General features: G+C 35.0%; 1 protein-coding gene across 2 annotated transcripts in view; it reads right to left on the bottom strand.

The window, feature by feature from the left end:
* LOC6649251 (protein scalloped) overlaps positions 1–10,306 on the bottom strand; it is a 58,487-nt gene extending 48,181 nt beyond the window's left edge. For both annotated transcript variants that reach the window (XM_023179178.2, XM_015177205.3), the window contains exon 1: positions 10,178–10,306. In XM_023179178.2, the coding sequence (XP_023034946.1) occupies positions 10,178–10,211 (34 nt within the window). In that variant the 5' untranslated portion in view covers positions 10,212–10,306. The remainder of the gene's footprint in view (positions 1–10,177) is intronic.
* Positions 10,307–15,447: the final 5,141 nt, after the last annotated feature.

The following is a 15,447-nucleotide window of genomic DNA, read 5'->3' as shown; positions in this document are numbered from 1 at the left end:
CACCCGTTTTTGTGGTTTAAATTATATGCTTGTATTTCGAAATCAATATAGAAAATTTGTGAAAATCTCTCAAAAGAGCCACCTGAAAAAACCATTTGTACCTACTTCGGATTCATATGAATAAAGGAAAAATTCATTTTGAACAGTTTTCAAATTTCAAAGAATACGATTTGGAAACACAAAACTTAACCACGAATTCATATTCAAAAAACAAATAATATTTCCTTTTTCGTTCCACATTAATTTATAATTTATCCATCTATTTTAACTGTCGTTTTTTTATACCCTTGCAAAATGGGTAATTTTGGTCAGAAGTGTCCGTGAAATTTTGCATGTAGGCTTGTATATACTGCAGGGGTTGTATATCTCGGATTCAGCCGGAACGGACCACTATATCATATAGCTCCCATACAAACCGCAAAGTCACGAACATTGACTTTTCTCAATAACTTCGTTATTTTCTAAAGTATTGTCGTGAAATTTAATATTGGTGAGTTAATTACACATATAAACGACTATGCCAAATTTGATAAATTTGATCGGGTGATTATATCATATAGCTCCCATAGGAACGGTCGGTCGAAAACAGTGACTTTCTTCAATAACTTCGTTACTTTTGACGCGATTGCTTTCAAATTAAATATTTGTTAGTTTAGTATATCTGTTAATGACTGTGACGAATTGGATAAATATCGGGTTACTATATCATATAGCTCCCATAGGAACGATCGGTGGAAAACAGTGACTTTGATCAATATCTTCGTTATTTCCTATGCTAAGATTGTCGTTCTTTCGGACACATTAGCCCTTTTAGCTTAAACGTTTTTCCACTTTGATGGCTATAGGTAAGGAAAGAGTTACCAAAAAAGTTGCAAGGGTATACAAACTTTGACGCGGTCGAAGTTAGCCCCGGCCCTCTGGTTTTTGTTACATAAAGCTTTGAATTACAACAAACCTAAGAAAGTTTGCCCTTCAAAAGGACTTTAGCTAAGGTGGACACATATTTATTTATTTGATTCCTTTTAGGCGTGAATAAAGCAACAGGTAAACCATTCTTTCTATCTCTCTCTCTCTCTCTCTCTCTCTCTCACTCTCTCTCTCTCTCTCTCTCTCTCTCTCTCTCTCTCTGTCTTCTCTACCTCTCTTTTCTTTGTTTCATTTCATTTCTAGATACCTTAAAGGTTAGGTTATTTTTTATAGTCAAAACATTTAATTAATTAATGAAGCCCCTTTTGATCGATCGATAATGTGATTAACAAATGATGGACACAGATTGCAGATTAGAGAATTTCCTTCTCTGGTGAATGGGAACCTCCTTTGACCTTTGACCAATTTGCCGACGCCAAGAAGTCACTTCTTTGCCTCATTAAGAAACCAAACAGAAAAAAAAGAAGGAAAAAATCGACGTATTGACATTGTTTCTATAATATGGCTTGGCGCTGGTTGTTGGACTCCTTTGGCTGTTGGTGTTGGTTAGTGCGTCGGCATATTCGAAAGTATTTCTATAAACAGACAAAAAGCTTTAAATTTAAGACGCGACGGCGGTCAGCCCCAACACCGTTTGGCGGCAGCGGCGGCTTTTAGGTTTTTGTTTTTTCGGCGGGATAGCCGGCAACAGAGAGTGCGATAAGGGGTTAAGTAAAAAATTTTTTCAAACGAAACCAAAACAGAAATAAAAACAGCAACGTTTATCGTCGCTTTCCCCCCTCTTGCCCCACTGCCATGGGCATTTTGTTTCCGCTCTTTGCCGCCTTATTTTGCCGTGTTCCCAGGCGAAACAGTTGCAACAATCTTATGGATATGCATAGAGAGAGAGAGACCGAGACCGAGAGCAAGAGCAAGATGCGGATGGGTAGATGGAGTCAGATGGTAGACAGACAGACGGATGTATGAATGCTATGCAGCAGTTGTTGCTATATAAGAAATTCTTTATCCCATACCAGCGTAGAGAGAGATGGCAGTGGCAATGGCAATGGTTGGGATGGTTCGACGGTTGGAGATGGAGTTGGAGTTGGAGCCGTAGCCCAGGAGAACCAAAATAAAATGCGCAATGCATACAAGGAGCTATGCTCACGAGAACATCGAGCGAACCGTCGTCGACGTCGTCGTCGTGGTCTTCGTCTTCTCAAAGAACGCTGGCTGCTACAACGTGACATTCCTTAAATTATTTTCTGTGCTCAAGAAAACATTAAAAAATATTTTTATCTTGTGCAGAAAACAAAAAAAAAAAAAAAAAAAAATAAGAAAGAAACTTAACTGAGAAAAAGAAAGAGACCCTAAGCGACTGAGCGAACGAATACGAAACAAAAACCGAAGCGAACCAAACAGAAATACAGAAAGAACTTTGTATGGGAAGAATCCTTTTTGAAAAATCCCCCCAAAAGCCAAATGCCAAGGCATAAACATGGAGGATACCCTTGAAAAAGTCGACACTACCATAAAGTTAACAATGAATGTGGATAAACATTTATGTCGTTTCTTCTCTTCTCTACAGGGTATAAACCATTCCATAGACTAACCAGAACAACAGGGGATGGGGCCATGTGGATGGGTCGTCGTCGTCGCATCGTCGGAAAGTTAGAGGAGTTTGGGGTTGCTGATTCGCAAAAGAAAAGAGCAGCAGGGAAAAAATGCGACTCTCATTAATTTGTGGAAAATTGATTTTGTAACAAGTAAGATAAAAACAAGTAACAGCAGTCAAGCATCTTCACAAACAGACAGACACAGACACAGAGACAGCAACAGCAACAAAACATAAAAAACAACAACCAAGAGATAGAGGAAGATATAGAGATAGAGAGACAAAGACAAAGACAGCGAGAGAGAAAGAGGGAATGAGATAAATGTAAGGAAACATGTGCAAGCACAACTGTACTACTAAAGTTAATATAGATATGCTAGATATCTATTATATAGGTCAGTTAAATGATTCTATGTATATATACATATATATGGAATCTACAAGAGGCCACAAACTTATAGCGATTACTGTCAATGAGTGAAACGATAACGATTTTTGGCAATGGCTTTTATTGTTTCATTTCAATTTGTTATCAAAAATATCGATAGAAATGTAAATCGAACGTTGTGAGATCGAAACATCGACATTGTTTGGGAATAACTGAGATTATAGACCCATTCATTTGGCCTAAAAGTTATAAAAAATAACCAAGATGTTAAGAAAAAGTGAGCGTAATTACCTTAAAACACAAACTACAATTAATTTTTCAATGGAAATTTTCAAATACACAAAAATATCGATAAAAAAGAAAATCGAACTATCTGAAAACGAAACCAAAAAACATTATAGACCTCATGGATGGTGTTAGGTGTGAAAATATAAGACAAATGTTAGAAAAATTTAGCAGATTGAAAATCTAAACCGAACTAATTCAAATTTTACCCATTGGTCGAAAAGTACTTGTATCTTTTCGACCATTCGTTTAGCTGTTTAAGAATCGCCAAAGTTTCGTAATCTAATCTAAGTTAACGATTTGTTTTTAATCTATTAACATAAGTTTAATAAATAAAGTAGATTACTCTCAGTTAGTTACTTCATTTTGTTATTAGCACTGGCCAACATTGTAAATAATTAAATACATGAATTTACGATGTGTAAACTGATATGATTAGAGCATTTATCGATTATTTTCAATTCGAATCAAATCTTTTTTTTTGGAAATTGCTTCAAATAGAAACCTTAGATTATGCATATTTATTGAATGAAATATTTAAAATACCTAAAAACCTCTTTTAAATCACTTGTATTTAGCTAAATGATTTATATAAGTAATCAAACATTTCTTTAATCATTTGATTAGTGTGTAGATAACTCTATAAGTAAAATGGAAACAACAACTATATATATATTTGATATACTTATTGAAGCTAACAGCTTATAGAAAAGTGTGATGTGGGTTGATTTCTATTCTAAATTTTTAATTTTGAATGCTTTATGCTGGTTTTCCCAATGTAAAAAATTGACTCCAAATTGGTTTAATACTAAATAATGTATGTATTAAACTTTTGCCATTCGATGGTTTAGTTCTCAGGGTATGCAAATTGCATCAAAAATGCATTTAACGACGAGAAGGACAACAGCTGGATGAACTAGATGTCCAAATTGCTATACTCAGTGTGTCCACTTAGGTGATGACGTGTAGTCCATTTGACCTTAAAGTGAATCCTCCACCTAACCCTTACTTATTGTGAGTGTTTTGTTTTAAAACCCATGCAAAATGACTTGACATAAATGTGTCAATTGTTGGTGTGTGTGTGTGAGTGTGTGTGTGACTTGATGATGGTTAACAATTGTTCGAGATCAATATTTTATGCCTGAATGCACAGTTGGAGCGGGTTTTAGTTGCCGCAATCTACGTGGTGAAGGATTGTGAGAGGAAATTGATCTGCTATCTAGAGGTTAGACCAAGGTATTTTCTGTGTACTCCCTCTCTCTCTCTCTCTCCCTTTTGACTTACACTCTATCTTCCATTATTCTTGGCTACCATTATCAGCTGTTTCTGTCATTTAAGTGGGCTCCCTTTCCAGCTCCACACACACACAAAACACATGCACTATATATATAGATACACACACACACACACACACACACATTCATACTTTTTGTTTTCTGTCGTTTTCAACATTTTTCAACGTTCAGGAATTTGAGAAATTCTTGACTTTAAAGTAAAAATAAATTCCATGCAACATCCGCCATGTTGGCTTTGGCTATTTTTGCCGCCATAGTCCCAGAGCCGCCGTTGTCGTCGTTGTCGTCGTCGTCGTCGTCGTCCGACAACCGTCAACCGCTCCATCTTCCCTTATATTCAGCATTATAGTAACCCATGCCATACCACAACAGAGCACTATAAACATATATACAACATACATATATGCATTGCACTGCACTCGAATGGCCACTACTTTTTCTGTCCCCTACCTCCTACTCCTTCACACACTCACACTCACACACACATGCTGTGTGTCGGCTTTGGATGTCTTCCGGCGGCCGGCAAATATTTTCTTATATCTCTCTTTGTATTTTATTTAATTTTCTTAGTTGATTATTTCACACAACATTTAACATTTAACTTTATGATCAAAGGTACCCCCACAACCCCCTACCGACCGTCCGCATACTAGTTTGTGCCAAATTTTCTATTGCCTACTTTTGTGTCACATTTATTGCATTAAAAGACTTTGTAGATTCAATTTCTTTAAATTATTCATTGATTTATGCAAAACAACAACAACAACAAGGCTCATGAAAATCAGAGAGTAAATCTGAATGTAAAGGAATGAGAGGCTGAATCCGGAGAATCGATTTCTTTTGAATCGACTTTTGATTAAATAAACAACAAAGTTGATGTTCATTATTTAAAATCCAAGAAAATGAAACATTTATGTTATGCATTTTTTCATACCTGTCCAAATTCTCAAAGAGTCAACACTACTTTAGACATATAAATGAATACATTCGAATAACTAAGAGTATGACCTGAATGAGAGTCAAATATACAATGAAATGAAATGAATATAAATGATTGTTAAGTCTCTTTCAGAGTGTTCAAATTGAAATGCAATTTTGAATAATCATTCAAAAACGTAGAATATCTACAGTTTTATTCAATAATCATTCGTCTCAATCACTAACTATTTTAATAATATTCAAAAAACGTTTAAACTCTTAATGATAAGAATTTTATCACTCTTTTATTTGGTTCATTGTAGTAAGTGAAAGTTGATAACAAAAGGATTTTCTTGACCGAAATTGATAACAAGCAGCCTTGAATTTACCTTAGAAACAGTTGGGGCTAATTCGTACTAAATCCGCACCTGATAACAATGTATTTTCGTATAGACAATTAGTTCGAATTTATATTTATAGTACGATTTATAAGTGACTTACGATTTTTCAAAACATACATAGCCATATTTTCGAAATAATCTCTCTAACAAAAAGCAGCTTTTTCTTTTTAATAGAAATATTTTTCTTGAGAGTGTCCATTGAATTTCTTGAAATTTTTCAAAGTTTTGCTACAGTTAAACAAAAAAGTTTCAGAGCCAAATAGAAAATTGAATCTTCTTCCTAGTTTTATATTTAACTTTCAATATCAAGTTGCAATGATATTGAAATGATTATTATTGAAAAATTGTTTTCTTGTTATTGAGTGGAGATCAAGATTCTCTCAGTTCTTATGACATGCTGTGAATTTCTTTCAATTTGATATGAGACACAGGGGAATCGAATTATAGGTGTTTACATAGAACCAGAACTAGGTATGTACATATTTATTATTAAAGTTTTTCTTCTAATCTGTTTATTTATTTATATATTAGGTGTAATCTGAACCAATGTCCCTATGTCGATTTGTCAGTATTTGTTATTCATAAGGTTTTCGGTTGCATGTAATTAATTTCGCTAGACCGATGAAACCAGAGGGGAAAGACTCTAACACACACACACTGAATGTGTGTGTATGCTAGTGGTGGGGTGGCAGGGGTAAGTTAGTGGGTGAATAGATGTGGTGGGTGGCAATGGAATATACAAGAAGAAGAGGGTGAAACAAGAACACTTGACTTCGGCACCGTTAATCGATTTGAAATTTTATGATGTTGCCTGGAAAATAAATTGCCAATGCATTTGTTTACGCCGTCGTCAAATTTCCGAACCAATCCCCACCAGGGACCAGAAGGTGGGTTTTTTTTTGACGTCTCCAATCAGTCCCCCAATCCCTTTGCTTTCTTTGTCTTCGTCGTCGTCTTTTCTGTGTGTTGCACATTACTCGAGAGTCTAATTAGGTTTACTTTCCCCCCCACACATACACCATGCGACCCTCTTGGCCCTTTTTTTTCTCTCTCTTCTTAGCCTCCTTACACGTAGTCTAATGCTAGTAACTGCACTTTTAGTATCTAACTATCTGTATGTGTACATATATTATAGCCATTCAAAGATCTTAACACGCTTTTTTGGGGCCAAGTAAGACTACTCTTACGCCAAATGGTGTGTCTATTGACTATTTGATTCGAAATTTTATCATATTTTGATAGAACTACAAAACTTTACAAAAACTTTAACATTTTTGTTATACTTTTTGGTTGCGAAAAGGTATTAAAAGAATAATATTAATCTTTTTTAGCGTTTACTTGGTAAAGCTAAGGCAAGTTGGGGTAAAGATCTTTGTTAGAAGCTTCTTCTATATGAGATCAATATCACTAATTGGTTCTGAATGTTATCTGAACTTGACTTTAGCTCGAATGAGAGACCCTTTCAAAGGGTTTTGTAGAAACTAAGACCTTTGAGTTCCATTTGAGAAATCACAAGCTGTTTAGGTATAAGGAAAGGCTGCTAAAAGTGTTATCCCATTAACACCCAACTCTTCTTATCATGAAATTGAACTTGAAAAGTTATAGTTAAAGCTTTTTTTGTCATTGGAAGTTCTGTTGAACTCAAGGAAATCACAATTATATATATATAATATTCTAGATATTAATTAAAAAGTAACTTCAAAATTAAGAGAACTGTCAAAAAGTTATAAACGAAAACTAATTGAATTTAAGTTTGACAAATTGTTCGAATTGTTAAACCTCAAATCAAATGCTTAAAAACTTCTTTTGCTTATCCTTAGATATCTTAGAGATAGAGAATGAAAAACTTTTGTATGATCCTCAAGTTTAGTTGATTTTTTTTTTGGGGTTAGCAGGCCAAGTCCAATGAAATGTCCTCGATGGACAATATATAGTAACTTAAGACCCTAAAGCCAAGCATGTGTATGTGTGTGTGTGTAAGTGCGCTTTGAGTGGGTTCGCGTGTGTGTGTGTGTGTGTGTGTGTGTATGTTCTTTGACAACGATTCTGCAATATCTTGGCAACTGCAATAATTCGCTTGACTGCCTTACACTCTCGTACTTGCGGGGTTTCCCCAGATATTTTGCCACTATCTCTCCTCCCTCCAACCACCCTCCACCCTGACCAAGCACACACACACACACACACACACACACACACACCACACCTTACATTATATATTCATTTGTATTGCAAAGTTTCCCATTCGATTAAACGATTTCACAATTCCCATATAACAGGCCAATCCTCTTCACCCCCCTTCCCCTTCCAACACCACCTCCTTCATTCACAATTTAACTATTCTCTTTCAGTCATTTTGAATTTTACCCTCTTATAAATTGTAATTGTAGATCTTTGCCCATTGACAATTATGTGATCGATCGAGTTATAAAATTTAAGCACAGTTTCCAGACGGTCAACGTCTCGATCAAAAAAGAAGGCCCAAGAATGGATCTCATATATCATACATATATACATATATCTACATACATATATACATACATATAAGTTCCTATCTATCTATGTATTGTCTGGAAATTGATATTCGTCAAGCATTGAATTCAAATTGACTTGATTAGACTGGATTTATGCTGATTTCATTCAATATCATTTATCACATAGATGGATTTTGAATTTTACAGTATTTTTAACTGATTGAAATCTAATTTGTTTAGTTTAAGATTTTATTGGAGAAATATTTGCATACATTATTTGTTATAATTTTGATAAAAGTCTCTGAAATTCTTATAAATGCAATGACCTTTAGAGTTCGGTAAATACTTTAATTTTAAGATGATCCTTTGAATTTACACTCTATATCTATCTAAGTTTCAAAATCTAAATCTAAATCCTAAGGATTCCAAGATGTTGACTACAACTTTTGAGGGGAACTCTCAGATTGTTTGCTCATTTCTCATTTCCATATTCTTTAAGCAAATCGTTTGGAGCTTGAGATTGGAATTGAAAAAAGAGAAAACATTTTTTATATTGTAAGATAAGAAGATAGAAGAAGATCAGAAGAAGGCTAAGAAGTTTGGCTATAATCCAGCAGGTCTCTTAACAAACGAAAGTTTTCATTTTATTTATTTTTTAATCTGTATAAATTTCATTGAGTATTTCTGAAAACTTAAACAAATTTCGCAGCATTTTGCTGAATAAGATTCGAATATTACTTTAGAGTTTGCAAACTAATTAATCTAATTTCATGGCGAAAAATTATGCGACAACAATTCTTAATTCAGTTTCTTTAGCTTTAATTAATTAAAATAGTCTATTTCAATATAAAAATAGTTGTAAAGATTGGAAATATTTTAATTTCTATGCAATTTAAAACAATATATTGTGATTTAGGCTCTGAATATCTAGTTAAATTAGGCAAAACGTATTTAAAAAGAAATCTAATAAGCTAAATAGCTAAAAACTAGCTAAAAAACCCTAACCACTTAGCTAAAAAATGGCTAAACGCGGATCCAATCAGATAACAATTGATGAAATGCTTCTCCAATCAGTAAAAAAAGATGCTGAAAAGTTAAGAAGATTTTTAAAGCCGCTAAAAAGCTAGTTGAATCAATTATGCATCCTTTTCAAATGTTTCTCATATGATCTACGATCCTATGATCTTTGATCCTTTATCAGTAAGATGTTAAGAAACGATATATTATTTCATATAAAGTAATAACTTTCAATTAAATCATTTAAATCCATTTTGATCTAGAATTGAAATTAAGAAGTATCTTCAATTATCTTCAATTTTCATTGATGGAAAAAATATCAAGCCAAACGAAGAGTTTACAATGGATGAGTAAGTCTTGCATTATGAATGGATGCACACAGATGGTGCATTATATGGCTATATATATATATGTATATCTGTATATATGTACATAGATATATACCTAAATATATATGTATTTTTGCATATACTTCATTCGCACGTCGTCTGTCGGAGTTGTCCAGAATTGAGTCAAGTTGGAGTGGCTTGGAGTGTGGTCACACAGTGTGGTCGCTGATAACAATTTGCCGTGAAGCAGCAGTAGCAACAGATTATAGAGACCCGCCCCAAGCCGCAACCCCCCCAACCCCCCTTTTCGATCGCACAACCTGCACCCAATATCTGTGGCGATGTTATGCGATATGCCATGTTTCAGTGTTTTTTTTTTTTGTTTTTTCGCCAAGCCAAATGTCTATGAATCATCCATTAACAAAAGCAAGTGTTATGACTATTTGATGATACATATATGTATGTACATATATATATATAAATAGACTTAATATTAATGCTGATTTGCCGACGGCAAAAATAAAATGAAATAAAAATGTTTCTACTTACTTTTGTATAGAAATTTGGAGTAATCACAATCCATTGTTGTTGTTGTTGTTAGTGTTGTTGTAGTTGCGGGTGGGGAAGTTGATTAGGAGATTTGGGAAGAGATTTGCACTTAGTTGCTTGAGTATATATACATATATATATATATATATATGATCTCAAGGATCTTCCTTCTTTCTTAATATTTTTGGTTTTCAATATTTTTTACACTAAACATCACACACACATATACACACACACACACACACACACACAAAGGTGTGTTATGTGGCATTAGCTTGCTTTGCTCCTTGGCTATTTTTTTTTTTTTGCCTTTTTGCCTTTTCTTACACACACAGAGAGAGAAAAAAAAGAAACAAAAAATTGTTAAGCACTCGCACAACCGTTAACAACAATTGTAATTTTGGCACTGACTTTTAACCGTCGCGTCGTTTTTGTTTTTTTTCTACTTCTTCTTCTTTAATTAACCTTCTTTTACATGAACTTTATGGCGTTTTTTTTTTTTTGCGCGCTTTTCTGTGTGGACGTTTTAGTTTTTTTGTTTTTTTTTTTTTTTTTTTAGTTTTATTTGCTTTTAGTATTATGCAAATTTACAAGCATAAACAACATTGTAAATTTTCGGTGTTTTTTGTTTTTTTTTTTTTTGGTATTTTCTGGGTGGTGAGGTTAATCGACACAGGTGTGTTATCCCTCTCACTCGCTCACTGTCGCTCTCTTGCTTAGTTGTTAGAAGGATATATGTATGATGGATATTTTTTGTTGTTTTTTGTTTAAGGAGGAGAAGGGCGAGGGATCCACTTTGATTGCCTCTTGTTTTTGTTGAAGCAACAGTTTGTAACGGAACAGAACATACAGAAAAAAGAAAAAAAAACAATCTGGCTACCGGCTTACGTATATATATATATATATACAAATATTTCTTTTAGATATATAAATTTATATGTTTTTTCTTGTTGTTGTTGTTGTTGAGTTTGTTTTGGTTTATCGTTGAATTGTATAATTCACTTCTTTTTGTTGTTTTTGTTGCGTTTGGCGCCACATTTGCCGTCGCTAGTAAGGTGATGGTGGAGGGGGGACAAGAAAAAAAAACAAAAACAAAACACAAAGTGTTTAACTAAATATTACAGCCCATTTTCTGTTTTATTTTTTATTTTGTTGTTGCTGTTGGTGTTGTTGTTGCTGCTGTTTCTTTTTACTCTATGCCTCCTTCTTCCTCTCCGCGACCATCCATCATTCACCATTCACCACCCACACACACACACACACGCACGCACACACACACTAACACTTGGGCGGGCACGCGCTTAAAGCCAAATGCAATTTGTCATCCAAAGATATAGACATTTTCTTCGATTTTAGACAATTTTTGGAAGCACAAATTTAGTTTAGTTTATTTTGATTTATTTATCTGCTCTTTTTTGTAATTAATTTTTATCCGGTGTATTTTTATTTATTTTTGCTGTTTTGTTTTGTTTTGTTTTTTTTTTAATAATAATTATATTTTATGTATTTACTTTGTTGTTGTTGTTATAATTAATTGTATGTTAAATATCTTTATTAAATTCTGTAAATTCTTTTTGATTTGCTATCCACTTTTGCCTCTGATTCTTCTCTTCTTCTTCTTCTTCTTCTTCGCTGTACGTTGTACGTGCTGAGTTAGCTTTCGCATACGAAATGACGCCAACACAAGCGACGGTATAAACAAAACTACCAATACGAAAATTAGCTCAAAATGTATTTCAGGCAAAAATTAAAAGCAGCAAAACGAACAAGAAGAAGAAGAAGCAGCACCAGCAGCAGCAGGCTAACTTCGACCGCGTCAAAGTTTGTATACCCTTGCAATTTTTTTGGTAACTCTTTCCTTACCTATAGCCATTAAAGTGGAAAAACGTTTTATCTAAAAAAGCTGTTTCCGAAAGAACGGCCTACAATCTTAGCATAGCAAATAACGAAGATATTGATCAAAGTCACTGTTTTCCACCGATCGTTCCTATGGGAGCTATATGATATAGTTACCCGATCTTTCTCAAATTCGGCACAGACATTAATAGATATATAAAACTAACAAATATTTAATTTGAAAGCAATCACTTTAAAAATAACGAAGTTATTGAGAAAAGTCACTATTCGTGACTTTGACGTCTTTTGTCAATAACTTCGTTACTTTTGACGCGATTGCTTTTAAATTAAACATTTGTTAGTTTAATATATCTGTTAATGACTGTGCCGAATTGGATAAGGATCGGGTAGCTATATCATATAGCTCCCATAGGACCGATCGGTGGAAAACAGTGACTTTGATCAATATCTTCGTTATATCCTATGCTAAGATTGTAGGCCGTTCTTTCGGACACATTAGCCCTTTTAGCTTAAACGTTTTTCCACTATTAAATTTCACGACAATAGCTCAGAAAATAACGAAGATATTGAGAAAAGTCACTGTTCGTGACTGCCATTTGTATGGGAGCTATATGATATAGTGGTCCGATCCGGCTGAATCCGAGATATACAACGCCTGCAGTATATACAAGCCTTCATGCAAAATTTCAACTCTGTAGCTCTAACGGTCTAGGAGGAGTTTGCGTTGATCCAGACGGACGGACAGACGGACAGACGGACGGACGGACGGACGGACATGGCTATATGAACTCGTCTCGTCATGCTGATCAAGAATATATATACTTTATATGGTCGGAGATGCTTCCTTCTATGCGTTGCACACTTCTGACCAAAATTAATATACCCTTTTTGCAAGGGTATAAAAAAAATGTGAAGGAAAAGCGCTCATTGAGAACCCAACAATAAGCCGAAATGTACCCGAATCGTATAAGAGAGACAGAGAGAGAGAGAGAAAGCAAGAGAGCAAGCGGAGTTAGCATGACAGAGCGCGAGAGAAGCTAAGCGCATACGTAACTTAAGAATGAGTGCACCACACACACACACACACGCGCACGTTCTGCTATGAGAGCAAGATAGACAGAGCCGAGTGCTAGAGTAAGATACACAAAGATGCGAGAGTGCGACAGAGAGAGAGAGAGAGAGAACGAGAGAGACACTATTAACAGACATGGGCAATGTTAGAAACTTTATTTAAGGGGGACCCCACGGACTGTTGTTGCTGCTGCTGCTGCTGCTGCTGCTGCTAATGGTCAGATACATTTCTTTATTTATAGTCTGCCCCAAGCGGAACAATCATTAAATTTTATATGTGATGGAATATTGTATTTGAAAATTGGTTTTCGAGCTTTCTTCTGCATAGAAAAAGTTTCCAAAGTTGATTAATCGCTGGTTTTTCCTCATTATAAACAATTTCGAAAAATCATTTTCGCTTATCCCCTTTGGAGTTGCCACTGAATGCAGCTGTTAAAGCGCATGAATCAGACAGCTTCCGCTGTTTTGACTGGAATTTTGCTCAAAACACGTGTGCCGAGTTGAGTGGAGTATAAGAGAGAGAGAGAGAGAGAGACAGAGACGGCGAAGTAGCGAGAAAGAGAAAAAGCGTCGCCGCGCGAGAGAGATGGACTGTAACGTAGAGAATTGAGTGCGATTTGTGTGAATGACAAGTTTATGCGGCCGACAATTTTACGTGAGACAGAGCAAATGCAATTTTATCATAACAAAAGTATGTACATATGTATCTCTATACATCTCTTCTTGATATCAGATAAAGATACATCGACCGAGAAGGACTACCCCAAAAAGCATAAGCAATTGTCATCATTTGATTATATTATCGCACTTTAACATAAATAACATATATGTATGTACATATGTATGTACATCATATGTTCATCATCCTTGTATGTTTTGGACCTATTGACTTTGTTTTGTTGCAAAGAAGTTTAAATCAGATCTGTCAGGCCTCCCAGTTGGCCTTTATGAAAAAAGTTTATTATTCTTAAATGATATATGTATGTTCATACTTACATATGTATGCATAAATGTGTATATGCGCATATGTATGTATGTATGTACATACATACATCATTTAAGAATAATAAACATTTTTTTTTTTTAATTTTTGGGTTATTATGCTCTCAAATTATTAATATGTATGTTCACTGAATAAAATGATTTGAATTAATGTAAATTGTATGACAATTGATTGATTCAATTGCATGATCTAGCAGATATTGCAACTTGCCAAGGATATAAATGAACAGCTGTTTCATTTCACTCAACTCAAGAGGCACCAACACCAGCCCCCCGCAAGCTTGGGGGGAGGCATGCTGAGAGTTTTCACTCAACTAACAAAAACAAAAAAAAACTCATCGACGCACCATTTGAGTTTACTCTCAACCGCATGGGGTTGTTGCGTTGCGTTGCGTTGCGTTGCGTTCCGTCATCATCATCATCCTCCCCCCTCGCCCACCCCCCACCATTTTGTTGTTGGCGGACGTCGTCGCCGGGTGGGGTTTTGGTTTGTGTCAAATTGAGTTCTGCGCACGCCAAAAGTCGTTCCCTTCTTTTCCCATCATCATCATCATCATCGTCATAATGACCTAGCTAAGGCCCTCTTGCTCCTCTCTCTCTGCCCCTTCGCCCCTCCCGCCCTGATTCATGACCACATCGATGCCCATAGCCGATGGCTTTAGCCTACCAAATGGCAAATGTCTTGGCTTCTGGCTAACACTTTCGAAAGGTTCATCATTTCAGCTGCGAGAACTAAAAATAAATTTACAGGAAAACAAAAAAAAAAATAGAAAAAAATTAAATAAAAACAACAACATTTTCTACTTGACGCGTGCAAGGGGCAAAACATCATTAGATCTGAGCAAATACACATACATACATACATATATAGAGAGGTATATAGGCTCGGGGTCCATGGGTCGACAGTCTGTCTATCTATATATAAACGAAGCTACAAATCAAAGATGAGAAACAGATATACAGATCATTTTATCTATAACTTTTTCAATAACTGAACTCTCAATTCTCTTAGATTCTTTACAAGTTCTGAATCGCAATGGAAATCTGTTTTCCTGATTGTTCTAAGATGGAAAATGAGTTCAAAAGGTTAAAAATGTGTCAAATCTTATTCGAGACTATTAAAGTTGGTCAAAATATTCCATACAGCCTTCTTAATACTGCAAGAAGTATTCAGTTTTAGACCACAAACTTTTCTGGCACATCGGATTATTATATATAATGGCGGATCTAGCTCAATTTGGAGGGTAAATCATTCTAAGAAACTGATATTTAAATTTGATTAGTTTCATCTGTCATCAATTAATCTCATTCCCCTCATTTCAGTTGAGACGCTTTTCCAA

This window comes from Drosophila willistoni (genome assembly GCF_018902025.1).
Source record: "Drosophila willistoni isolate 14030-0811.24 chromosome XL unlocalized genomic scaffold, UCI_dwil_1.1 Seg141, whole genome shotgun sequence".
Lineage (NCBI taxonomy): Eukaryota > Metazoa > Arthropoda > Insecta > Diptera > Drosophilidae > Drosophila > Drosophila willistoni.
Note: the sequence above shows the minus strand (reverse complement) of the source record. Positions and strands in the feature narration are given on the sequence as shown.